At 58.7% G+C, this 26,512-nt stretch overlaps 3 protein-coding genes across 5 annotated transcripts; 1 reads left to right on the forward strand and 2 right to left on the reverse strand.

Moving 5' to 3' along the window:
* Window positions 1-1,871: 1,871 nt before the first annotated feature.
* Pth2 (parathyroid hormone 2) lies at window positions 1,872-3,994 on the reverse strand. Of its 2 annotated transcripts, XM_016004913.3 has the most exons (3): window positions 3,862-3,994; window positions 2,246-2,376; window positions 1,872-2,074 (listed from the first exon to the last, which is right to left on the reverse strand). In XM_016004913.3, the coding sequence occupies exons 2-3, from the start codon at window positions 2,371-2,373 to the stop codon at window positions 1,900-1,902; spliced, it is 303 nt and encodes a 100-aa protein (XP_015860399.1). In that variant the 5' UTR covers window positions 2,374-2,376; window positions 3,862-3,994; the 3' UTR covers window positions 1,872-1,899. The 2 variants fall into 2 exon arrangements, with proteins under 2 accessions (XP_015860399.1, XP_006986321.2); XM_006986259.4 differs by lacking the exon at window positions 3,862-3,994 and having other exon boundaries at window positions 2,246-2,412.
* Gfy (golgi associated olfactory signaling regulator) lies at window positions 2,421-8,977 on the forward strand. The gene is made up of 4 exons (XM_076575345.1): window positions 2,421-4,282; window positions 5,061-6,157; window positions 7,381-7,554; window positions 8,716-8,977. Exons 2-4 carry the CDS (start codon window positions 5,080-5,082, stop codon window positions 8,907-8,909), a joined length of 1,446 nt encoding a protein of 481 aa, XP_076431460.1. The 5' UTR covers window positions 2,421-4,282; window positions 5,061-5,079; the 3' UTR covers window positions 8,910-8,977.
* Window positions 8,978-9,828: 851 nt separating this feature from the next.
* Slc17a7 (solute carrier family 17 member 7) lies at window positions 9,829-21,448 on the reverse strand. 2 transcript variants are annotated; one of them, XM_076575354.1, is made up of 13 exons: window positions 21,262-21,448; window positions 16,804-17,056; window positions 16,182-16,256; window positions 15,828-15,946; window positions 15,407-15,521; window positions 15,245-15,332; window positions 15,039-15,125; window positions 14,806-14,948; window positions 13,799-13,948; window positions 13,563-13,695; window positions 12,697-12,807; window positions 12,231-12,358; window positions 9,829-11,091 (listed from the first exon to the last, which is right to left on the reverse strand). In XM_076575354.1, exons 1-13 carry the CDS (start codon window positions 21,321-21,323, stop codon window positions 10,798-10,800), a joined length of 1,758 nt encoding a protein of 585 aa, XP_076431469.1. In that variant the 5' UTR covers window positions 21,324-21,448; the 3' UTR covers window positions 9,829-10,797. The 2 variants fall into 2 exon arrangements, with proteins under 2 accessions (XP_076431469.1, XP_006986319.1); XM_006986257.4 differs by lacking the exon at window positions 16,182-16,256.
* Between the last annotated feature and the right edge of the window lie 5,064 nt (window positions 21,449-26,512).

The following is a 26,512-nucleotide window of genomic DNA, read 5'->3' on the forward strand; positions in this document are numbered from 1 at the left end:
TCACCAAACAAGTGCCAGGGAGCAGGGCAACTGGACCTCAGCTGAGTCACAGTGGGACCAAAGGTCCCTGGGCTTTCTCCATCCTCTGCGGTTTCGGAGGCTGCTAGTGCAGCATCCTCAGCACAGTGCAGGGCTCGGGGGAGCGGGCTGTCCCCGACTTGTCTCTGTGTGATAGACTCTGCTCCAGGGGAGGCGGTAGACTAGGGTGGGCCCCTGCACCGCCAGTGCACCGGCTGGTCAGTCCGTTTCTGAGCAGGCGAGCCAGAGGCTTCTCTGACAGATCCTCATTGGCAGCTCCACAAAACATGGGGCCACACAGGACTGCTGCCTTGCAGGCCTCTGATCCCTCGAGTTGCCAGAGTGCTGTGAAGGCGCCTCTGAACCGTAAGCGCTCCACACCGGAATTGTGCTTCCAGGAACGCTAGCTGACCCTCGGCTCCCTCAGCTTTCCCTCATCAGCACTGGCTCCATGATTTGCAAAGACAGGGCCAAGTGGGGTGCAGTCTGAGAACACCCCCTCCCACCCCACGCGTTCAGTTTTGAGAGGCGGCGCAGGGGGCACCCGGGCGGCAGGGGAGGGTTTTAAGGTCAGCTGGACAGCCCAGGAGGAGACCCAAGTCTGGTGATTCAGGGAGAGCAGGCTGGCAGCCAGAGCAGGCTCTGCGAGTGAGATGCAGCCCAAAAGCTGTTCCCAGTGCCCAGGAGAGGGCTGAGAAGGGCAGGCGCAGCCGCTCGGGAACAAGACCCGCCGCCTGTGGAGCGGCGCGGGGAGCCAGGAGGTCTGAGCGAATCCAGGGAGAACCGACCTGAACTGGCCCGAAGGTGGAGGGAGCCGCGGGAGGAGGGTTGTATGAGGGGGTCAGGGAAGGGCGGAGGAGGGAGTTTGGAGAAACGTGAGCTCTTTTGGCCGCACCCTGAGTCCTGTGGCGAAGCAGCCAGGTGTGGTCTGCTGGAGAGAGCTGTCAGATTTCAGGGCATGGGGTACCGCCTCCTGGAGGCCGGGAACCGCTGCGGGCGCCGCCTACCAACTGCTTCTGACCGCAGCCTGGGCTCCCAGCCGCCAGCAGCAGCTCCGCCTCCACAGCGTAAAGGCCAATGAGGACTCGGTCCGCCTCCAGGAAATGCAAATTTAGGAAGGCGGCCTCTTCGACCTCTGTAGGCCAATCAGGTCGCGGTCCGCTCGCCCCCGTGCTCGCAGACTCGACAAATGTCGCTGGGGGCGGGGCCTCGGGAGCTGCGGGCTTTGATTGGTTACCTGCTCCTGCAGCAGGACCGCGCGAACTCCTCCGAACTCTTGGAGACCTCCAGGGGCGGATAAACAAAAGGCCCAGAGAGGTTAAGACACTCCGACCCCCGCCTGGCGTGGTGGTGCACGCCTTATAGAAGCAGACAGGTCTCTGAGTTCGAGCCTAGCCTGGTCTACAAAATGAGTTCCTGAACGACCAGAACTTATACAGAGAAACCATGTCTTGAAAAGCCGGGGGTGGAGGGGGGAGAGCGGAACCTGACCCAGCCGAGCGGTGGTGACAGTCGCCTTTATCCCAGCACTGGAGAGGCAGAGGCAGGCGGATCTCTGAATTCGAGGGCAGTCTGGTCTCCGGAGTGAGTTCTAGGACAGCCAGAGCTACACAAACCCTGTCTTGAGGGGAAAAACCCGACCCATCACACAGCCGGGTCAGGGGCCTGCGACTGTGACAAAAGGAGAGTGGAGTGGCGAGGGAATTCGGAGAGGACAGAGACTCGGTCAGACCCTGGAGGCTGCGGGGCCAGCGAGGACGAGGAGGGCCACGTTGCAGTGAGACGGCGCGCCCCCTCCGGGGCCCCTCCCCACACACCCACGCGAGGGCGGCTCAGCAAGAAGGCGCGCTCGCTCCTGGTGGGATTGGCTCTTTATTGGGCTCAGGGCGCGTCCAGCAGCAACAGCTTCTGCATGTACGAGTCTAGCCAGCGGCGGCGCTCCAGGGCGGCTAGCAGGCGCGCGCGCTCCCGAAAGGCTGCGTCGTCCGCTAGCGCCAGGCTGCGTCGAGACAGGGGAGTACCCAAGTCAGCCCAGGCCCGGCCGGGGGCGCGGAGGCTGCGAGAAGAGAGATGCAGTGGCTGAGCGCCAGACCCCATGTGCCGCCGGTCCCCACCGTGTTCTAACGTCAGGCCCTCCCCTCCCCCACTCACCCCCCCCCCGCGTGTTATCTCGCCTTCCCTTGGGGTGTCTCCTCCCATTCCCGGGTGTCAGGGACCTCACACCTACCTGAACACACCAGCGAGGGGCAGGGCAACACCTGAAGCGGGGCCGGTGCCCCAGGGCACAAGCAGTAGCAGCAGCAAAAGCAGCAGCAGCCGCTCTCGGGGGCTCCTGGACACCTGGCAGGTCTCCATCACCTGTGAACACGGGGGACAGGGTCTCGATGTCACCATCCCGCCCAGAATCTGGGAGCCCACCGTCCAACCCCTGCCACCAGGCTCCCGCGGGGCCCCCTACCGTGCAGTGGACTCAGGAAGCGATGCTCACACACACCCCCTCTTATATACCCGCACAACCCTCGCCTTGGCAGTGACGCAGGCCGGACTGGGGGCACGGGGTCACTCCACCCCACGCTCATTAGGAGCCGCCAGCGGTAATGAGAAGCCTGGTGGGGGCCTCCGCTGCCGTGGCCGCCACCAACTAATTGGGACCCAGAGCTGGTACTGAAGAAGGGGAGTGGAGGGGACAGACAGAGAGGTGGACATAAGGGGTGTGTCAGAGGGATAAAAATAGAGACTGCAGAGGGGGACCATTAGAGCACAAGTCGGGGACACAGAGAGAGGCAGAGGAGAGAGACAGCAGAGGAATCCAAGAGGAGAGAGGGGAGGAATAACCTGCAGACAGGACAGAGACCGGGTGCCCTAGGAAGGAAATAACACCGAGAGGCAGGCCCGAGGGCTCTGGAGATGGAGGGGAAGGCTGAGAGGGTGTGGGAAGGACAGGCAGGCTCAGCAGACAGCCAGGGAGGGAGAGGAGGTGGCAGTGTGCAAACAGGTGAAGTCATGATGTGGGGACACAGAGGCCCTGGGCTCCCACAGACATGCGTCTCCCCGGGTCCCCCAGGGCACTGGGACAGGTTAGAGATAAGGCCCAATCCTCCATACCTGGCATGTTTAAAGGGGGTTCCCAAGGCCACCCCATAGTGCAGCTCGCCTGTCTTGCCAGACTCAGGAGGCAGGAGCAGGAGGATGACTGCAAATCTGAGATGTGTGTACGCTAAATAAGACTCTTATCAAAGTAGGGGGCAAATAAAGAGGGACGCCCTCCTCCCACATTATGGGCAAAGGAGGCAGACAGGAGCCTGGACTCCTATCTCTGCAGAAAGGAGGGGTCCAAGCTTGGAATCCCAAACCTAAAGGTAGTCAGACAGAGCCCCAGACTCCTGGGTTCTGGCAAGGGTCCGCCTGGAAGCCTGGGTTCTCTAGTCTGAAGGGAACAGTGACACAGTGGGATTAAGGTCGAGAGGGGCCGGGGACTTAGATCCCTGGCTTTGGTTGGGTGAATGGAGAGGGCCTAGGGCTTGTTTGTTTGTTTGTTTTCGAGGCAGGGTTTCTTCGAGTAGCCCTGGCTGTCCTGGAACTCACTCTGTAGACCAGGCTGTCCTGGAACTCACAGAGATCCGCCTGCCTCTGCCTCCCAACTGCTGGGATTAAAGGTGTTGGCTACCACCAGACAGCTGGGCCCAGGGCTTTTATATATGGAGAGTTTGTTTTTTGTCTGTTGGGTTGGTAGTTTTTGGAGGGTTGTTTTTGCGTATGTTTGGTTGGTTTTTATTTTTGTTTTAGAGTCAAGGCTTCACACTGTAGCCCAAGCTGGCCTCAAATTTGTGGCAGTTTTCCTACCTCAGCCTCCCAGATGCTGGGATTGAAGGCAAGGACCACCACTCCTGGCTCTTGAGACACAGTCCTGCTAGGCAGCCCAGACTGGCCTGAGTCTCACTGTCACCCAAGATGGCCTCAGCCTTCCAAGAACAGGGATCATGGGCCTGTACCATCATACCTGGCCAAACCTTGGCTTCAAAGGGAAAATAGCCTGGTTAAATCCTAATTCCTCCTTTGCCCTAGCTATGAGGTCCCATGTCTTTGTTTCTTTAAGAACCTCAGCTTGTTGCTAGGCTCCCAGGATTCCTCAGGGAGGGGTCAGGTGCATCCCTGTGTGCCTCTGGGACCCCAGCACCTGCCTCTTCCAGCGCCATTCAGCAGCACCTCCCTGCCTGTCTCTGTCCAGTGCCGGTCATCTGCTGTTTTGGACACCACTGAACAGGTAAGAGACCCCATGACCCCAGTGACCTGCCCCACCCAAGCTCACTCCTCCATCTCCAACCCACTACAGAAGTTACGGGATCAATTGTCGGTAAACAGGGGATAGAGCTCACTGTCAGGAGTCTACACCTCACATCCCTACTTCCCGGAGACCTGGAACTCAGATCCAGACATCACTTAACCCGTGGTCTGAGGACCCCACGTCCTCTCCCCTGTAACCCTTAAGCCCCACTTCTAGGTCCCAGTATTCAAAGTTTCTAAGGCCCTAATTTCTGGCAAGAACGGAAGACATGGACCCTCAGCCCTTCACTCTGTGGGCCTCAAAGCCCAATAGCTACCTTCTTAGGACCATGGAGTCTCCCCTCCCTCTGACTCAGCTTGGGTCCCAGCTCTTCATTCTCCAGTGTTAACATCTGTGCAGTCCTGGTGTCTGAAGAGCCCTGGGAGGAGAAGGAGGTTGTCCCGTGTCCCCTTGGCCACCTGATATCCTCTGAAGGTGGAATCTCACATTTGTGGGACCTTGGAAAGGTGTCATTATGTCCCAGTTTTCAAGGACCCCACTGGTAAATGCACCCCCCCCCCCCGAGAATCCCTGAACTCCTGTAACCTTGGCGACCACAGTTACCACCTCACAGCCGCCAGAGACTTGCCATTGGGTTTTGCCAGAGTCCCTGTGCAGACCTGGTCGTTGGGGAGCCAGTGGGTGTGGCCTCTGGGAGTGTGCCGGCTCCAGGATGCTTTAGTGTTAACCTTTTCCTCCCCGCTCCTTCCGTCCACAGCTACAGGCATCTCTGGGCCATGCAGCACTTCAGCCCCTTCTTCTTCCTCCTCCTCCTCCTCTTCCTCCTCGATGGTCTGGGTTCCAAGGCAGCTCCCTCAACCTCTCTGCCCGTGGGCTCCGACCCCCAGGAGATAATCCAGCCCTCTAGGATGCCTGTTGCTCTAGAAAATTCTACTAGAGACAGGCCTGCCCCAGGATTCCCCGCAGCGGCTCCTCCTGAGCCCTCCAAGACACCACCCCCCAGACCCAGGCTCTCAGGTTCTCCAGAGACCCCAGTGCCTGCCCAGCTCACAGTCACAGAATCCCAGGATGCTTTACAAACAAGCCCCTCCAAAGCAACACTGCCAGAATCTCCTGAGGTGCCCAAACCTGACCTGACTGCAGTTTCCCAGTCTGGATCCCCTGGAACCCAAAAACCTAATCCCTTCAAAACTTCACCCTCAGAATCTCCCAAAGCTGAACACACTGACCCTGCACCAACTACACACCAAGACTCCCCGGAAATCCCTAAGATACCAAGTCCTGGCCCCACCCAGCTCCTCAGCTCCACAGCCCGGGAGACCTATGACCCTGGTACGAACAGAACCCTAAGTTCTGCATTACTACCAACCACCCATGCTGACCCCACAGAAACGCCACAGTCAGCATTTTTCATCACCCACTCCACTCCCACCGACATCCCCCAGACACAGTTCCCCACAACCACCAACCAAAACGCAACAGAGATGGCTGTGACCTCTGCCTTAGGAATCACCTCTGGTCTTCCCACCCAACCAACAGCAGCCTTCAGGGAGGAAGCCACCACATCCCGTGAGCCGGGCTTGAGTCCCAGCCCAGAATCCCCCGCAGCCACCCAAATTGCCACTCCTGGCCTGCCCACGTCAGATCCCCTAGGGACCAAGGAGCTGAATATACCCCAGAACTCAGGCCCTAAAGGGCCAGATATCCCTCCTCCATCGGCACGGATTGCAGGCCCCCCTGCTCCTCCAGACCACCCCAATCAGGTAGCCCCTGGGGTGCTGCAGGCCCCTCAGAAACACAGCCGAGGAGAGACCGTCAATACAATCATCGTGGTGGAGCGAGTGAAGGAGACTGGTGAGGGGCCTGGCCACGGATCTCCAAGCAGAGGATCTCCAAGCAGAGGGCTGGGCCTGGACCCTGGGTCTGAGGGAGGAGGCTGGGCCTGGACCCTGGATCTGAGGGAGGAGGCTGGGCCTTGACCCCTGGGTCTGAGGGAGGAGGCTGGGCCTGCACCCTGGGTCTGAGGGAGGAGGGCTGGGCCTGGACCCTGGGTCTGAGGGAGGAGGCTGGGCCTGGACCCTGGGTCTGAGGGAGGAGGCTGGGCCTGGACCCCTGGGTCTGAGGGAGGAGGCTGGGCCTGGACCCCTGGGTCTGAGGGAGGAGGGCTGGACCTGGACCCCTGAGTCTGAGGGAGGAGGGCTAGACCTGTAGCCTTGGGTCTGAGGGAGGAGGGCTGGACCTGGACCCCTGAGTCTGAGGGAGGAGGGCTGGGTCTGAGGGAGGAGGGCTGGGCCTGGACCCTGGGTCTGAGGGAGGAGGGCTGGGCCTGGACCCTGGGTCTGAGGGAGGAGGCTGGGTCTGGACCCTGGGTCTGAGGGAGGAGGCTGGGCCTGGACCCTGGGTCTGAGGGAGGAGGCTGGGTCTGAGGGAGGAGGGCCGGGTCTGAGGGAGGAGGGCTGGGTCTGAGGGAGGAGGCCGGGTCTGAGGGAGGAGGGCTGGGTCTGAGGGAGGAGGGCCAGACCTGCAGCCTTGGGTCTGAGGGAGGAGGGCTGGACTTGGACCCCTGAGTCTGAGTGGGGAGGGCTGGGTCTGAGGGAGGAGGCCGGGTCTGAGTGGGGAGGGCTGGGCCTGGACCCCTGAGTCTGAGGGAGGAGGGTGGAACCTGGACCCTGGGTCTGAGGGAGGAGGCTGGGCCTGGACCCTGGGTCTGAGGGAGGACGCTGGGCCTGGACCCTGGGTCTGAGGGAGGAGGCTGGGTGGGACCCTGGGTCTGAGGGAGGAGGCTGGGCCTGGACCCTGGGTCTGAGGGAGGAGGGCCGGGTCTGAGGGAGGAGGGCCGGGTCTGAGGGAGGAGGCTGAGTCTGAGGGAGGAGGCCGGGTCTGAGGGAGGAGGCCGGGTCTGAGGGAGGAGGCCGGGTCTGAGGGAGGAGGCCGGGTCTGAGGGAGGAGGGCCGGGTCTGAGGGAGGAGGCCGAGTCTGAGGGAGGAGGCCAAGTCTGAGGGAGGAGGCCGGGTCTGAGGGAGGAGGCCGGGTCTGAGGGAGGAGGCCCTCTGTTTAAATGGCTGTTCATCTCTCAGGGGTGACTCTGGTCAGCCGCCCGCGAGGCTCCATCAGTGGGTCCCTGTGCCTGTTCTTCGCGGGGACAGGGATGCTAATTGGCATATTCCTCCTGCTGTGGTGTCTCTACCGCCGGGCCTCCAGACACAGGTCCTTTGCACACCACCGGCTCCGGGACAGCGGAGACGAACCGGGTAAGTGTTTGCTCACCCCAGAAGGCCCAAACGGCTCCGGACCCAGGCCTTGTCCAGACTTAGGACAGCCTTCTAAAGAACACAGACACACTCCACACACACCACCCGGCAGGGGGCTGGAGGGGCGGCTCAGCGGTTAAGAGCACTGGCTGCTCTTCCCGAGGACCTGGGTTCAATTCTCAGCAACCACATGGCAGCTCACAACTGTCTGTAACTCCAGTTCCAGGGGACCTGACACCCCACACAGACACACATGCAGGCACAACACCAGTGCACATGAAATACAGATAATCACAAACAAAACCACAGACCCCTGTCCCAGGTAAGTGTAAAGCCTGACCCTACCACGGTCCCAGATTCCCAACACACGCGCGCGCACACACACACACAGTCACACACACACACACACACACACACACACACACGCGCGCGCGCGCGCGCGCGCGCGCACACACACACACACAGTCACACACACACACACACACACACACACAGTCACACACACGCGCGCGCGCGCACACACACACACACACGCGCGCGCGCGCACACACACACACACAGTCACACACACACGCGCGCGCGCGCACACACACACACAGTCACACACACACGCGCGCGCGCGCGCGCGCACACACACAGTCACACACACACACGCGCGCGCGCACACACACAGTCACACACACACACGCGCGCGCGTACACACACAGTCACACACACACAGACACACACACACAGTCACACACACACAGTCACACACACAGTCACACACACACACACAGTCACACACACACACGCGCGCGCGCACACACACAGTCACACACACACGCGCGCGCGCGCACACACACAGTCACACACACACAGTCACACACACACACACGCACACACACACGCACACACACACGCACACACACACACACAGTCACACACACACACACACACACGCGCACACACACACACACACACACACACACACACACACACACAGTCACACACACACAGACACACACACACACAGTCACACACACACAGTCACACACACACAGACACACACACACACAGTCACACACACACACGCGCGCGCGCACACACACAGTCACACACACACAGTCACACACCCCGGAATGTCCTCAGCTCCTCACCCCCCCCCCCCCCGCCCTGCAGCCCTGCACCTGGACGCCCCGAAGGACCCCCTGGACCTGTACTTGTACGGCTCGGACGCGTGGGTGCCCTCGCACATCGCCACGCAGCAGCCGCCCCGCACGCCCCCGCTGCCGCCCAAGCTGCCCCCGCCGCCCCGCGGCCCGCAGCGCCTGGAAGCCCTGTCCCCTGCCGCGCTGTCCCCCAACTTCGTCTGAGGACGGCGGCACCGCCTCGAGGACCCCAGAGCCGAGCCGAGCTCCCAATAAAAGTTACCTCACCCTACATCTGCGCCTGGGTGCCTGGCGGAGGGGCGGGGGCGGCGGGGCGGGGGGCGGAGGGGCGGGGGCGGCGGGGCGGGGGCGGCGGGGCAGGGGCGGAGGGGCAGGGGCGGAGGGGCAGGGGGGCAGGGGTGCGGCGGGGCAGGGGTGCGGCGGGGCAGGGGGTCGGCGGGGCTGGGGGGCGGCGGGGCAGGGGCGGCGGGGCAGGGGGGCGGCGGCGCAGGGGCAGGGGCGGAGGGGCAGGGGCGGCGGGGCGGGGGCGGCGGGGCTGGGGGCGGCGGGGCAGGGGCGGGGGCGGCGGGGCAGGGGGCGGAGGGGCAGGGGCAGGGGCGGGGGGGCTGGGGGCGGGGGGGCTGGGGGCGGAGGGGCGGCGGGGCAGGGGGGGCAGGGGGCGGAGGGGCAGGGGCGGGGGCGGCGGGGCAGGGGGCGGAGGGGCGGAGGGGCAGGGGGGGCAGGGGGCGGAGGGGCAGGGGGGGCAGGGGGCAGGGGGCGGAGGGGCAGGGGGCGGAGGGGCGGAGGGGCAGGGGGGGCAGGGGGCAGGGGGCGGCGGGGCAGGGGGCGGAGGGGCAGGGGGCGGAGGGGCAGGGGCGGGGGCGGCGGGGCAGGGGGCGGAGGGGCAGGGGCGGGGGCGGCGGGGCAGGGGGCGGAGGGGCGGAGGGGCAGGGGGCGGAGGGGCGGAGGGGCAGGGGCGGCGGGGCAGGGGGGGCAGGGGGCGGCGGGGCAGGGGGCGGCGGGGCAGGGGTGCGGCCCAGGGCCAGCGGCGTGGACGGGAGGAGCCTGCGCCCTGCACGCGCGGAGGCCGGGGCTGAGGAGCCGGGGTTCTGACCCCGCGACCCGCATCAGGTGACCCCGCTCTGTACACCACAGCGTTTATTGGAGGGGACGGGCAGGGCGGATTTACAGTCACGGAGACGGAGACGCCAGACACACCCCTGCCCGGGACAGCCCTCCTCGCCCAGGCCCGCCCCCCTCCCGTCCTGGGGTGACTGTGAGGGGAGCACCCCGGATCTGGAGTCATTTAGCCCCTGAGGGACACAACAAATGGTCACTGAGAAACTGGGGGCAGCCCGAGCCACCCAGAAGATAAAGTGCAAGGATTTGGGGGGAGGGGGGTCCTGAAACCACCACAGGGAAGAAGTGACAGCTTCCAGCCCTGAATTAATAGACTTGAGCAAAGACCTGAAAACCGAGTCAGAAGAAGGGCACGGGGAGCAGAGCCACCCCGGCCGTTTCCCTGGACGTCGTGCTAACCTAGGGTAAGGACAAGGCCCGGCAAAGTGCTGGTGAGGGAGGGAGGGAAGGGGTGGGGGGACTTGAAACCGCCATTTTCCCGCAGAAACGCTGGTGAGAATCAGTCCTCGGAATGGCGGGCTTGGAGGTTGGTTGAACCACCTTGGTTAGGGGAGCCCTGGATCTAAGGGGGGATGACCATGAGCTTTTCTGAGTTGGAGACCAGCTGAATAATCTCGGGGTAGCCTGAGAATCCCTGGGGTGCTGGGAAAGGGGGGGGGCCTCAAAACCACGACGAAAGAGTTGAGCTGTGTCCATCCAAGTCCCGAAGGGAAGACCTGAAACCGGACGGGCAGAACAAGCGGACAACTTTCAGGGGTGCTCGGGCGTCCTTGAAACTGCTAGTGCGCAGCTTCACCCCCTGAGAGGCAGTTTTGGGGGGAAGAGCTCGGTTGCACAGCACTGGGAACGGGGGGGGGACTCGCGGTTAGGCCCGCGGCAGGCCGGGGAGGAGGCGGCTCCCTCCACGGCCGCCCAGGCTGGGGGCGCATGGAGTGGAGGTCCTGGAAACTGCCCATCGGGGGGAGGCACACGGTCAGTAGTCCCGGACCGGGGGTGGGGGCCTCGGAGGCTGGACTGTGCTGTGTGTGGCCCCATAGGAAGGAGGGGGTGCAGGGGGCGCCCCCGGGGGCTCGGCCTCGTCCTCCACCTCGCTCTCGTCGCTGCCAGCCAGCTGGTCGTGGCCCACGAAGCCGCACTTCTCCTCGCTCATCTCCTCCGGCTCCGCCCACGGCTGCTTCTCCCCCGAAGCAAAGACCCCGTAGAAGATGACGCCCCCATAGTGCACCAGGGAGGCGATGAGGAACACGTACTGCCACTCCTCGCGAGTCTGGGGGAGACAACAGGAGGTCAGCGCCTCTGCAGGCCGCCGCAGGAGGATGGCCGCCTTTAAAGATACATAGAGGGGCCTGAAAAGATGGCTCAGCAGTTACCAGGCCTTATGGCTTTTACAGAAGACCCAGGTTCAGTTCTCGGCACCCACATTAGGCAGCTCACGATGACCTGTAATTCCAAGGAGCCCGGCGCCCTCCGGCCTCTGGGGGCACAGCACTCATGTGCACACACACACACACACACACACACACACACACACACACACACACACACAAATAACAGGAGGCCAGATGTGGCAGAGCACAGAGGCAGATGGATCTCAGTGAGTTCGAGGCCAGCCTGGTCTACACAGAGCTCCAGACCAGCCAGGACTATATAATGAGACTCCAACTTTAAAAAAAATAGGGTTGGTGAGATGATTCAGTGGGTAGAGAGGCTGCCAACCCTGGCGACCTGAGTTCTACCCTGGGACCCCATGGTGGAAAGAGGGAACCAATGTATATTCCATACCATAAAAAAGCTCACACATGCTAAGTTAATAAAAAATTAAACTAATAAAAATAGATGTTTTAAGAGATAAAATCTCTGAGTTTGAGGCCAGCCTGATCTACAGAGTGAGTTCCAGGACAGCCAGAGCTACACGGAGAAACCCTCTCTCTCTCTCTCTCTCTCTCTCTCTCTCTCTCTCTCTCTCTCTCTCTCTCTCTCTCTTTTGGGGGGATTTTCGACTTTTCGAGACAGGGCTTCTCTGTGTAGTCTTGGCTGTCCTAGAACTCACTCTATAGACCAGGCTGACCTCAAACACACAGAGATCCTCCTGCCTCTGCCTCCCAAGTGCTGGGATTAAAGGTGTATGACACCACCGCCTGGCGTGAAACCCCATCTTAAAAAAGAAAGAAAGAAAGAAAGGAAGAAGGAAGGAAGGAAGGAAGGAAGGAAGGAAGGAAGGAAGGAAGAAGGAAGGAAAGAAAGAAAGAAAGAAAGAAAGAAAGAAAGAAAGAAAGAAAGAAAGAAAGAAAGAAAGAAAGAAAGAAAGAAAGAAAGACAGACAGACAAATTAATAAGAGAAAGGGAGAGGAGGAGGGGGGCTGGGTGTCAGAGGTTCCAGGCATGCACTGGGAGGGCTGTGCTAACCTTGTGCTTGGTCATTGCGCCCACGATGATGGGGCACACCATCCCAGACAGTGTGCCCACGCCGTTGGAGATGCCCATCAAGATGCTGGCATAGCGAGGGGCGATGTCCAAGTGGTTCACGTTAAACCCTGGTGGGGATCAAGTCAGCAGCTGTCGCACCAAGTCCCCACTGCAGTGTCACACCCACCCATCTCCTCCGCTCTTCTGAGGCATTCGTTTTTAAAATGTATACTTATTAATGTGTATGTCTGGGTGAGGGTATACACATGTGAGTGCAGTGCCCATAGAGGCCAGAAGAGGGCGCATGATCCACTACTGGCAGTTGGGTAGATGCTGGGAACCAAATTCAGGTCTTCTGAAAGAGTAGCAAGTCTTAACTGCTGAGACATCTCTCTAGCCCCCAAGAAGCCCATTTCAGGGCCCGAGCTGACTCCAATACCCCCAGCTACCCATCTGGGGTTCTCACCAGAGATGGCAAAGCCGCTGAAGCCCACAGCCAGGACAAGGAAGGAGATGGCCACACCCTTGGAGTGTGAATATCCGACCACCAGCAGCAGCGTGGCTTCCATCCCGAAGCCTGCGGAGGGCCATGTCTCCCAAGTGCCCATTGTGACCCTACTGGCCACCCTGCCCACATGCCCAGCCTTGACCTCACCCCAGCCCCCTTCTATGGACCCCAGCTGGCCACTCTGACCTGCAGAACACCTGACCAGTTTCACCAAACCACAGAGGGTCCTGCTTCCCCAAGACCCACCCCAAGCCATATCTTTTGGCGGCTCTGCCTTACAGGGGCCCACTGTGTCCCACCTTCTGACTGAGCCACACTCCGCAAGACCCAGCACCCCATCTCTGAACCCTCAGAACTCACTCTGTGTCCCTATCACATAAGGACCCCACTCAGGTCCCCATCTCCCCTGGTCCCCATTCTCAACCATCTTGCTAGGTCCCCCACTCACAGTCTGGTGTTCCCAAGTCTCCACCCATGACCTATCTCCCTAAAACCCCAGTTGTGGCCATTTTAGAGTTATAGGACTTTAGGTTTTAGGGTTATACAGGACTCAGCTCCCCCAGTCCCAGCACCCCACCCCACCCCCGACTAGTTTAAGTCTGGCTTCACCTCGGTGTCATCTCTACACCGCTCATCTGCCTACCCTTCCCACATGGTGGTCTCCAAACCTGGCTCCCCGGAAGTGTTGCACACGGCCCTTACTCCCTCAGATGGGGTCGGGTCAGCCACGCCCTGTGACCCCCACCTCTACCCTGCCCATCCGACCCTCCCCTTTGCGCTCTGCTCCATGCGCTCTGCTCCACGCGCGCGCTCCACCCACGCACCGCCGCAGTTCATCAGCTTTCGCACATTGGTGGTGGACATTATCCGGCGACTGCGCAGGAAGTCGGCGATCTGGCCTCCGATGGGCACGATGATGGTCATGACCAGGTGCGGCAGCGCCGACACCAGGCCCACCTGTGGGAACAGGTGCACAGGCGCCGCCTCCTCCTCGGTCCCGCCCAGGGACGCAGGCACGCTCTCCCTCCCCCCCACCGAGCCCCGACTCCTGCACCCTAACCTTGCTGATCTCAAAGCCGAACACTTCTTCAAAGTAGGCGGGCTGGGAGATGAGGAGCAGGTAGAAGGTCCAGCTGCGGCAAAAGTTGGCCACGATGATGGCGTAGACCGGCATGGACGTGAAGAAGCGCCTCCAGGGTGTGTTGAATTTCTGGGGGGGGGGGCAGACCATGCTAAGGCAGACACTAGGGCTTGGGAACTTCATGTCCCTTCAGGGACCCCCCCCCTGGCTCACTGAAGCCTCTAGCACGGGCCACATCTTCACTCCTGGGGACTTAGGAATTCTAAAACTCCAGCTTTAAGGTTGCACCACAAGGACGAAAGATGGGGCCCGACTCCCCAGAGGTTCCTTGAGTTCCAGATCTTAAACCCCATGATAACCCATGAATGTGAGCCCAGGAAAATGTCTATTCAATCACGCTACAAAGTTCAGCCGTACGCACAGCAATATCTAGCAAAATCTCAGGTTCTAATCCCCCTCTGCTGCTTTTAACCAGGCCTCATCCGTGGCTGTAACTCAGCCCACCTTGTACCTAACTCTAGGTCCAGTACCTGACATTCTCGAGCTCCATCCAGCCTAATATGGAATCTAGCCCAGCTAGTTTCTTTTCTTTTCCTTTTTTCCTTCTTTCTTTCTTTCTTTCTTTTTTTTCAGTAACGGGAATAGAACCCATGACCTCATGCATGCTAGGCAAGCACTCTATCATTGAGCCATGCCCCAGTCCCTCACTGGGGTATTCTAGGCAAGTGATCTACCATTGAGCTATACTTTTCACTTTTCACTTTTGAAATAAAGCTTCACTAAACTTCCCAGCCTGGCCTTGAACTCACTTTATAGCCTGACCTCGAACTTGCAATCCTCCTGCCTCAGCCCCTGAAGTAGCTGCCTGTGTCGCCACACCCCATCTAGCCCCATTTGCTTGGCAGTCCTGTCCCCTCTGAGTCGCTGCACAGCTTTGAGCCAGCACACTCGGGTCCTCCCTGCCCGGTCCCACAGCCGCGCCGCACCGTGACGGGGTTCATGAGCTTGGCACTCTCTCCGATGGCATCCTCGATGTATTTCCGCTCCTCTTCTGAGATGCTGGGGTGCATTGCGGGTGACTCATAGGAGACCAGCAACCAGAACAGGTACCAAAAGATCCCGAAGCTGCCTGTGGGGGGCGGAGCGGGAGGGGAGCGGGGTGACATCTGGCCTCACTCAGCCCCAGTGCCGCCCAGAACCATACATTTGAGTCCCTCACCATAGACATAGAAGACAGAGCTCCACCCCGAATACTGCACCAGGACCCCCGCCAGGGGCATGGCAACCACTGCCCCAGCATAGGAACCTGAGGAGACAAGGAGGGTAGAGAGCAGCCCGCCCTCAGCCCTGGAATCTGCCGCATCACAGCTCAAGCCCCCGCCCCACACACACACACACCTCAGCCGGTCCCCAGTCCCTGCTCACCACAAAAGGCTGTTGTCGCCAGCCGACTCCGTTCTAAGGGAGGGGCCCATTTGCTCCAGATGCCATGGCAGGCAGGGTATGTGACCCCCTAGGGAGGGAGCAGCGAGGTCAGAGGGAAGAGGTGGGGCCAGAGAGGGGGCAGGGCTTAGGGGGCGGCTTTACCTCTACCAGTCCCTGCAGGATCCTCACAAAGATGACCGCGCCGTAGTGGACGCGGGCCGCTGAGGGGATCAGCATGTTGAGGGTGGAGGTAGCCACGATGGCAAAGCCAAAGACCCTGGTGGGAAGGTGGGAAAGGAAAGAGTCTAACCAAGGCAGGTGTAGTGAGGTGCTCGTGTGGTCCTGGCCATCTGGCCTTCCCACCATCCCTAGGGTTTGCCCTTCCTGCCCACAACAGGCCACGAGTTTCACAGAACTCAAGGACACCGCTAAGATATGCCCTCAAACAAGGACCCTCCCAATATCCCAGAGCCAAACCCAAGGCCACACCTCTAGCTCCACCACACACACACACACACACACACACACACACACACACACACACAGCTGCAGTTTCTGCCACCTTGAGATGCCGTCACTGTACCTGTTAGCTGCGAACTTTTGGCATATAAATCCTCCCGGAATCTGAGTGACTATGTAGCCCCAGAAAAAGGAGCCGTGTATGAGGCCGACAGTCTCTGGATCCCAGTTGAACTGAGCTTTCTGCGGGTCAAAATGCACATCACACTAACCGCTCTCCAGACTCTACCCTCCGTCAATCAGCACCCATAGATTTAGTGTCTCAGACAACCAGCACCAGATCCCCTCCCCCTGCCCAAACCTGCCAGCCAGAGCTCACTGGAACTCCACGCTCTTCCATGTTGCTAGAGCTAGCCCTATACGGTCCTATAACTATAAGCGCTGCTGCCTAGAAGCCTACTGCTACTTGCTCGCTTACCTCAGTATCCCCTCCCTGAACATCCCCAAGTGTGGGAATGACTGCCTCCTGTCTGTGGACAGACCTGTATGGGGCCTAGGCAGGGCCAAGAAGTAGCTAAATTAGGGGTGTGCCTTATTATATTGGAGCAGAGGATGGGGTTTCAGGTAAGCTACAGAACAAACCAAGATTTCCCCCCCTTTTTTCCAGTCATGGTCATGGCTTCTATAATACCCAAGTTAAAACAGCATAAATCTGAGTTTGGACAAGGCTTTAGGTGTGGGCCTGAACTAATCAGGTGGGCAAAGGTAGAGGTAAATTTGGGAAGGAGCTTGAGATAGGAGTGAAATGATATAAATGTGACCCGAGAACACAAACGCGGGACACAGCTGTAAGAGAACTGGCTAGAAGGTCCAAAATGGACCGAGGTAATAAGTATACCGAATACTGGTGTGACATTTCCTAATCCAGCATGGGAAGGGGTGGAGCTTTCTTTGTATCAGGGCGGGGCTTAGGAAGGCAGGGACCCGGAGCAGGGGCAGATCTGTAGGGAGGCACGATGGGCAGAGTGTAGCTGGGAAGGAGTGTGAACTGGCCGCGTGTGACATCACGGGCCGTGAGCAGGGCTCGCTAGAGCAGCTACCTGCACCACCACGTGGCCCCCACGGTGGGTCGTGCTGTTGTTGACCATGGACACGATGGCCACGCCCAGGTTGCAGCGGATGCCGAAGCTGATGCAGAAACCCAGACCACTCATGATGGCGATGATATAGCGGCGAGGGAGGCCAAAGCAGGTGCAGTCCAGCACAGGCGGGTCCCGCGTGTGCGTGGTCACTGGGCGCCCGTCGGCGCTCAGCTCCAGGGTCTCCGCGCCTTCCTGACGCTTCTCCAGTAACCTGCAGGGCCGCGAGAAGCAAAGCCTCAGCAGTCCAGGCCCCTCCTCCCGGTGGCACGGGGGTTCCTGGCTTAACCTTGCTTTGCTGCCCTCACCAGGATGCAGGCGTCTCTGATCTGTCTTTCCCTCCCTCCCTCCAAGAACTCAGGGTGCCCTCTCCTCCCTGTGACGGAGGAGTGCATGGAAAACCACGGTCTTTTGTCAGACCCAGAATTCTGAGTCGGAATTCCTTCCAGTGCCAGGAGTCCAGGCCACCAGCTCTCCCCTGCCTGGATCCGACTCTGGGGTCAAGATCTTCAGTCACCTTCTCCATCTCTCCACTAGGGAGTTACAGACTCCACACCACCCTTTGGAATCAAAGAGCAGGTGCCTGCGAGCCCCACCGCCAACTCCAAGACTGTCCCCAGCCCCCTCCGGCAGATGCAGATCCAAGTCTATTTGAGTCAGCAAAGGTACAAAGAGGCCTGCGCAAAGGTGTCAACAGAGCAGATGCTTCGAGCCACCTCGGCTATATATACAGACACCCCCTCCCCTCCCCCTTCCCGTGATCGCCCCGCTTCTAGGCCCCAGATATGTGGGTTTGGGGAGTCCCCGATGGTGCTGAGTCCAGCAGTCCAGTTTGGGGCCCCTGGGGAATCTGGGGTTCAGACTGTCAGCCTAGGGAGCAGGGAGGGGGAGTGATGGCTGGTGTCCTGGCGGGGGACAGATGGTAGGGAGATTGGCGCATTCATTCCCCAGCGTGACTCTCGCCTCCGCCCGATCTGCATCCAGGATTGAGTCTGTGATGATGGATAGAGCTCAAGGAGGGGCTGTCTCCCAGCCAGAGAGGCTGCTGGAGGCAGGAGGGCCTGACCTGGAGACAGGTGGGCAGAGTGCTGAGACGGAGAGGCAAAGAGTGGGACAGGAACATGGGGAGTAGACAGAGAACTGGGGGGACCTAATGAAAGGGTAGAGACTCAGAGAGAGAGAGCACAAAAGATAAGAAACCCAGAGCGGGGGGGGGGGGGGATGACAGAGACCTAGAGAAAGGAGAGAAGGTCAGAGAAAGACAGAGACTCAGGGGAGAGAGCAGGAACTGCCTGACTTTAAGAGACACAGACGTGGGGTGGGAAGGGCAGAGAGCCTCTGATATTAGGAAATGAAGAGATGAGGAGACACCGGGGACAGATGATCGGAGGCCAATGAGGTGTCTGAAGTATGGGGACCTTGAGAGTTCAGCGTGGCCCCTCTGAGGCGGGTAGGCAGCCAGGGGATCCGGCTGGATCCCAGGAAGGGGCGAGAACAGATGGAGGCGAGGGAGACTGGGACGGGGGAGGAAAGAACAGCCAGACGGCCTGGGGGGAGGGGCGGAGGACCAAAGAACACAGCCCACAGCCCCATCCTGAGACTTAAGGAGGTGGGAGGGGCGGGCAAGAAAGGGGTGGAGGTAGAAACCAGGCGTGGTGGCTCACGCCTGTAATCCCAGCACTTGTGAGGCTGAGGCAGGAGGATTGCTGCGATCTCCAGACCAGCCTGGGCCACAGCGTGGGACAAGTGAGGGAGAAGAGAGAGGCAGCCCAGTTGGCAGAGCGCTTGCCCAACATGTGGGAAGGTCTCAGTTCTACCCCAGCACCGAGAAGCCAGGTACACTGACTGGCACACATCTGTAATCACACTTAGAAGCGGAGGCAGGAGGATCAGAATTCAAGGTCATCCAGCCTGAGTTACACCAGACTTAGTCACAACAAAACAAGCCATATGGTGGCGCTCGCCTTTAATCACAGTACTTTAAGGCAGAGGCAGGATCTCTCTGAGTTCCAGGCCAGCCTCGTCTACACAGCATGTTCCAGGCCAGCCAGAGATGCACAGGAGCCTGGTCCTGTGGTCCAAAAAAAAAAAAAAAAAAAAAAGTGGGGGGTCTGGAGATAGAAAGAGAGAGGGTGTAGACAGAGTCCAAGAGCTGGGAATCAAAGCCCCCAGGATGAACAACATGGGGTAGAAGGACCCCGCATGTTCCCCTCCACAGAGCATTCCCTGTGAGAGTGGAACTTGACCCAGGTTGATTTCTGATATTTGACTGACTCTGAAACTGCAGGCGTGGGTCTAGCCCCAGAATTTTGATATTTGTTGTGTGTATTAGATGTCAGATCTCTCCAAGCCAGGCTTTTCAAACAGGGATCCTGAGTATCATACGAGACGGGACACAGGCGGCCACCGCACAGCGCAGTGCAGCTGGGGCCAGGCAGTGATCAGGAGTTCAAGGGCCAGCCTGGGCTACCGGAGACCTTGTCTCAGAATAGCAAGAGTCACAGAGAAGCCCCATCTCCCCTCTGAATGACCCCACCTAGGCCAAGGACTTGGAGAGGGGAGGTGTCCCTTAGGGTGGAGTTCCCCAAAGGAAGCCGAGTCTCGGCTGCTCTCTGAAGGGGCCTCCCCACTCCCGCATCGTCCCCTGTGCCTTGGTAGATTTCTGGTTTCTTCCTATCATAGAATTAGGAAACTGAGACTTCAAAAACAGATGTCACAGGTCCAAGGTCACACAGGAGGAAAGCAACTTGGGCCTGATCCATTCCTGGCCCCCAGCACTGCCCTGCCCAGAACCTGGCCGAAAGAAGCAAGACGCCCTGGCTCCCGGCTCCTCTTTGTCCGAAGACACCCTGGGTTATCTTGGTCCAAAAGACACCCCCAGCCCCCAGCTAGCACCAGCCTTCTCCATCTCCAGGAACATCTGTAGCTCTTATCCCGTTCCAGGCTTGGGAAGGATGATCTGTGTTCAAATGATAAGTGTGGTCCTCAGCCATTAATGCTCACCCCCCTCGTCAAAGTGAATTCTGGATTTTGTAAGCAAATAAATGCTTGCCCCCTCCCCAGCTTTATGATGCTTCTCCTGGGGTCTCTGAGTCTGGAGAGGAAAGGCAAGGCTGGGGGCCCGGAAAGGAAGTGGAGAGATTGAGAGGGAGGGCCTAAAGAACACCCCCCCTCCTCCCGCTCTCACCCCTGCAGCCCCCTCCACCAGCACGTCTTTCTCTCCCCTGACTTCACACTGGTGTATTTTGAGAAACTCGTGAAAGGAGGCGAGAAAAAAGGGTGGGGAGGGGCTGGGGATTGGAAAACTAGGAGAGGTGAAGCTGTCTCAGCTCCCCCCACCCACCCCCCACTGCACCTCCTGCCTCCCTCTGTCCACCTCATCCCTCTCCTCTCGTGTTACCAGAGGGTGGGGTAACTTGGGAGCCAAGATGTGAGCCCCAGTAAGCTGGACTGTCGGACTGACATTAGACTCAGGTGGCCCAGGGAGATGGACCGAGGACCACGTAAGGATGGACCAGGGCCCTGGATGGAGGAAGCGGGCCCTAAGGGCGCCATGCCCACGAGGCCATCTCCTCCCTGCACCGTGAATAGATATTTTTAGGTTTCTGGAGAGCTGAGTAATTTCTCTGACTTGGAGCCAGAGCTGGGGTTGGGGGTGAGGCTGGGAGGTGTCCAGGCCACCTCAAGGGACACTGGGGTCACTGGAATCATGGTTCTGGGTGGGAGCAAATCTCACACAGTTCTAGCCTATATCCCTTGGGAAGTCCATATTACCTCCCGAGATTAATTTGGTTTCGTGGCCTGAAACTCCCTCACCACCACCACCCCCTCCTGAACCTGGGATACCCCAGCTTTTTCCTCTCGGCTTAACCCCCCTCAAGGACAAGGACCAACAGCCCCAATCCGCTTTAGCTCCAGATTAAATGCCTCTAGGGACAGAATCTGAGAAAGAGGATGAAAAGAGATGGGGAGAGCACTCCAGGGGAACAGTCAGAGATTCCAAGAGAAACAGAGACCCGAGTGGGGGCCAGCGGTCCAGAGAGGAAGAACGGGAGGGGCGTGCGAGAGGCGCAGTCAGGACCGATGGACAGCTAGTGAGCTCCATGGCTCCTAATCAGAGGGAAGGGACAGACGAGGAACCCAGAGAGAGGAGACAGGTGGACAGACACCCAGAGAATAGGGAGGGATGCACAATCTCAAAGAAAAGTCAAGCCCAAGGTGGGGTGAGGTGCAGCGGGGAGGAAGAGGATGGTGGACCAGGCAGTGGGAGGCCAGCATCCACAGGGCCGAATCCTGCACAGATGGGTGGGCCTCCCCACAGTGCCAGGGTGTCATCTCTCTTCTCCCTCTGTCCGTCTGCTCCCGGGGGGAAAGGAGGCGTCCTCACCCTTCCCCTCCCAGGAACCCCACCAAGCTCACCGGTGCAGCCTCCCCAGGGCGCGCCCCGCCAGCTTCCGAAACTCCTCCTGCCGGAACTCCATGGTGGCTGTGCCCACGCGGGTCCCCTGCCAATCCCCCCGCCCGCGGGCCCGGGCGGCCGCGTCCGGGATCCCGGGGTCCGCCCCGGCCCGGCCCGGCCCCGCAGCTCCGCTTGGGGGGAATCAGGCTGAGAGTGCCAGTTGCCCCGGGCTGTTGCGGGACTCAACGTCGGGGGGCGGGGCGGGGCGGGGCATCACGCCCACCCAACGAGGCCCCACCCCTTGCAGGCAGGGCCCGCCCTCTCCTTCCCCGGTTACCTGGGGGCTGTAGGCCGGTCGGCTAGGCCTCTTGCCTTGCAAGCTACACTCGCTCTCCTTCAAACTCTCCCATCCCAGAGCCTCTACCTGGCCTTCTCAAGGCCACGCCCTTGGAACTGAACTCTGAGTTGCCTCGAAGCCCGCTACAATCCAGTTCCCAAGTAACTCTGGGTCCCTCCTTCCCACATCTCTGCGCTCCTGAGCTCACTTCCCCATCTGATCTTCGGCTTTCTCGTTTTCTTTTCTTTAAAAAAAAAATTTTTTTTTTTTGAGCTGGGAGGTAATGATGCAAGCCTTTAATTAATCCTGGGACTTGGGGAGGCAGAAACCCTGTCTCAAAAAACAAACAAACAAAAAACAGCTGGTTGATGGTGGCGCACAGCTTTAATCTTGGGAGGCAGAGGCAGACGAATCTTTGAGTTCAAGGCCAGCCTGGTCTATAGAGCGAGTTCCAGGACAGCCAGGGTTAAACAGAGAAAAACCAAAATAAACAAAAACAATAGTTAGGGTTTTTGTTTTTGTTTTGTTTTGTTTTGTTTAGGGCTGGGAGGGTGGCGCATGCTGTTCATCCCAGCACTTGGTAGGCAGAGGCAAGTGGATCTCTGAGTTCCAGACCAGCCTGGTCTATAGAGCAAGTTCCAGGACAGCCAAAGCTACACAGAGAAACCCTGTTTCAAAAAAAAAGTGTTTTTTTTTTTTTAATTTAATTCTATGTATGAGTGTTTTGCCAGCATGTCCGTCTGTGCTCTACCTCTAAGCCTAACACGGTGCACACCTAAAAGTAGCATTGAGTCCCCTGGAGCTGGAGTTGTGAGCGTCCACGTGGGTGCTGGGAACTGAACCCAGGGCCTCTGGAATCGCCACTGAGCTATCTCTCCAGCCCCTCCTTTCATTTTTTGGGCCATACTAGGGATTGGACCCAGAGCCTCACATGCTAGGCACGTCCCCATACCTCACTCTGCAGCTCAGGCTGGCCTTGAACTCACACATGCTAGGCACGTCCCCATGCCTCACTCTGCAGCTCAGGCTGGCCTTGAACTCACACATGCTAGGCACGTCCCCATACCTCACTCTGCAGCTCAGGCTGGCCTTGAACTCATGATCCTCTTGCTCCTGTGTAGCGGGTGTTACAGGCTGTGCTGCTGGACTGGCTTTCCCCATCCTTTTCGGATTCCACTATTCCCCTTGAGTTCTACTTTTCCTCGGGGTTTGTCCGCACCCCATCCTTCTCTCCTCCCCCTTCATCCCTTAGAATTCCGCTCCCTACGACGAGGCCCACCAACACTGCCCTTGGTGTCCAGTGATTCCCTCTGCACTCGCCTAGAATAGCTCTAGGCTCCATGACACTCTTTTGAGTCTGGGCCCCATCAGCTGGGTCCTATCTCCTCCCTCTGAGTTCTACCCTGCACCCCCCCCCCAGACGTGTCCCCCTACTCCTGCGGACGCTATGTTCTGTCTCTGCCTTCTGGGGTCTGGCTCCTCCCCTTAAGTCTGTCCTAGCTGTGGCTTCCACTCGTGCCCCAGGGTCTGTCCCCACCCACTGAGTCCTCTCCCCACCAGTAGACCCCAGTTCCATCCCTTGGGGGGAACACCAGCTCTGCGGTGGCCCTCAAACCCTGACGCCCCCCAGACCAACGCTTTTCCCGGTGCGCCCCCAGCTCCAGGCCTCAGCAGGGTCCTGCTTTCCCCACCGTCTCTCTTCCCGTGCTGGGCCACAAATGCATTTGGGATTAAATTTTCATGATGCGGCCCGGGAGGGGACGAGAGAAGCCGATCGAGCGGCAGGCGGGCTCGGAAGATCTGTCTCGGCTCCGACGAGTCCCCGGGGAGGAGGGAGGCGGGCTGAGCGCGCACACGCGCCACCTGGTGGCCGGAGCGTCCCGGACGGCTGCGGAGGCGGCGTCCGCGGCTCCCGGCCAGGTGTGAGGGAGGAGCAGATGGCGAGGAGGAGGGAGTGGGAAGGGGGCCCCGCCGCTGCCAAATCCCGGGCAGTCGCCCGCACCGTCACCATGGCGACGGAGGAAGGAGGAACGCACCCAGCCTCAAGCTTTTCCAGGACCTGGAAACCAGTCCTTCAGTGGCCCAGGGGTGGCCTCTGTCTGGACTACAGGCTCCAGCGACCGCGCTTGAAAGTTAGCCCCTCTGCCCACCGCCCCGATTCCATTTGCTTCTAGATGTGGTTGTCCTAGCTAAGCAGCCTTAGGGCCTGGGCTTCCTTGCGCCCTCACGTGGGCAGGGCGCGCTAGTTTGCTTGACGGCATCCTGGGGCGGGATAGATGTCGCTGTTGTACGACTAGCGACTAGCGACTAGCGTGGAACTCGTCATCCTCCTGCCTCAGCCTCCCGAATGTCAAGCAGGTATACCCAAAAAGCTTGGCTACAGGATAGACACCCTTCTGACTTGACCAACTTTTCTCAGCAGCAGTATGGCCATGTTATTGTTGTTGTAGTTTTCTCCGACACAGTGTTTTTCTGTGTAGCCCTGGCTGTCCTGGAACTCACTCTGTATAGTGACTGGAACTCAGAAATCCCCCTGCCTCTGCCGCCTGAGGGATGGGATTAAAGGCGTGTGCCACCACTGCCCGACTTGTTTTTAATTTAAAAAAAAAAAAGTGTGTGTGTGTGGTGTGTGTGTGTATGCCAGGCAGTGGCGCACCCTTTTAATCCCAGCCCTCTGGAGGCAGAGTCAGGTGGATCTCTGAGTTCGAGGCCAACCTGATCTACAGAGCGAGTTCCAGGACACACAGAGAAATCCTGTTTTGAAAAACCAAACAAAACCTAAAAACTACACATATATTTGGGGCTGGAGAGAAGGCTCAGTAGTTAAGAGCATTTGTAGCTCTTGCAGAGGACCTGGGTTCAGTTCCCAGCACCCTTACTGGCGCCCTCTTTTGAATTCAGCAGGTACAACAGTATACATGTAAATAAACCACTCATAAACAAATAAATCTGAAATCTGTGTGTGTGTGTGTGTGTGTGTGTGTGTGTGTGTGTGTGTGTGTGTGAGAGAGAGAGAGAGACAGAGACAGAGACAGAGACAAAGACAGAGCGCACACACCTACGGAGGTTAAAGGACCTTTTGGGAGTCAGGTCTCCCTACCGTGGGTTCCTGGAATGAATCTCCTGTCATCAGGCTCAGCAGCGAGCAGCTTTACTCAGGGAATCCTCTGGACTGCCGAGGTGTGATTTTTTTAATATTTTAGCTGTTTGTATTCTCTTTTCTCCTTTTGCAGGGCCAGGGAGTCTCAGAACACATTTGAAATAACTGTGCATGAGTCTGGGACAAGATTGTGGCCAGACTTTTCTCAAGAGTCAGCTTTTGACTCTGTAGAGGTGGCTCTATGTAAATACTTGTGGCTCACAACCACCTGTAACTCCAGTTCCGGGGTTCTGACCGCCACAGGAACCAACCACACAAATAGTGCACATACGACATACACAGACGAAACTCTCAAAAATGTAAAATAAAGTGCTGGAGAGATGGCTCAGAGGTGAAGAGCACCGACTGCTCTTCCAGAGGTCCTGAGTTCAATTCCCAGCACCCACATGGTGGCTCTCAGCCATCTGTAATGAGATCTTCTGGCCTGCAGGCATATATGCAGACAGAACACTATATACATAATAAATCTTTTTTAAAAATATAAAATAAATTTAAAAAAAAGGTCAGGTTTCAACAAGTACAAACATCTGATAATTTACCAGTGTAACTTATATTACAGCATGGGGGTGGAGCCTGGAAAAGCACCTCAGTTGGAGGAGTGCTTGCCCAGCAGGCATGAAGCATGGGTTTGGTCCCCCCCACCCCACCCCACCCCACCCCCACTACATAAACCAGAGCAGTGCTGCAAACCCGAAACCCCATCACTTTAGGCAAGGAAGGAGGATCATAAACTCAAGGTCATCCTCAGCTTCATGGCAAGTTTCAAAGCAGCCTGGAATACATGAGGCTTTTTCTCTAATTAAAAAAAAAAAAAAAAAAAGCTGGGTGGTGGTGGCACACACCTTTGATCCCAGCAGAGGCAGGTGGATCTCTGTGAGTTTGAAGCCATCATGGTCTAAAAAGCAAGTTCCAGGACAGCCAGGGCTACACAGAGAAACCCTGTCTTGAAAAATTTTAAAAAAGAAAGAAAAAGAAAAATTTAAAAAGGGGGTGAGAGGTTCCTTGAGGTGTTTTTCCTCAATGGTAAAACAAATATAAGCCTGGTATTGTTTGTTTTTCCAGGGTTTCTCTGTGGAACTCTGGCTGTTCCGGAATTTGCTCTGTAGACCAGGCTGGCCTCGAACTCAGAGATCCCCTTGCCTCTGCCTCCTGAGCGCTGGGGTTAAAGGTGTGCGCCACCATTGACTGCCCAGTATATGCTTTGCATCAGAGGCCCTGAGTTACATCCTCGGCACCAAAAATGGGGACAGGATATTGGGGAGTAGCGTGGGAGTGCCCCAAAAGAGGGACCAGCGCAGGCTGAGCCAGGAGGAAGTGAAGCTTGGGGTTCAGGACCTAGACTTGGGCGCACCCAGGACAGGAAGCTGGACCAGGGACGGATGTGGTTCATGGAGTGCAGGAGGAGACCCTAGGCGCTGCTGGAGTTTGGTTGCTAAGATCTCACGCAGTGCAAGCCCCCGTCCCGAGAGCACCCGCTGTGCGAGGGGATGGCCCTTCTGGAGAAGGGGGCACTAGAGCTAGGAGAAGCAAGCGTCAGTGGCATGGTGGGACACTGTGCTGTGAGACCGCTGGGCATCAGTGAGGGAAGTCATGTCTAAGAAGGAAGGGGTCAGAGCTGAGTCTAGATGCCTGGATGTTCTGGGGACAATGAAGGAGGGTCAGCTCTGGGCCCAGGGAGGCCAGTGAAGACAGGAGGCCAGGGCCTCCAGGAAGGGACAGAACTGATGGTCCTCTTCCCTCCCGCCCGCCATGTCTTGATTTCTGAAGCTGGAAA

Source organism: Peromyscus maniculatus, chromosome 1 (assembly GCF_049852395.1).
Source record: "Peromyscus maniculatus bairdii isolate BWxNUB_F1_BW_parent chromosome 1, HU_Pman_BW_mat_3.1, whole genome shotgun sequence".
NCBI classification, from domain to species: Eukaryota; Metazoa; Chordata; class Mammalia; order Rodentia; family Cricetidae; genus Peromyscus; species Peromyscus maniculatus.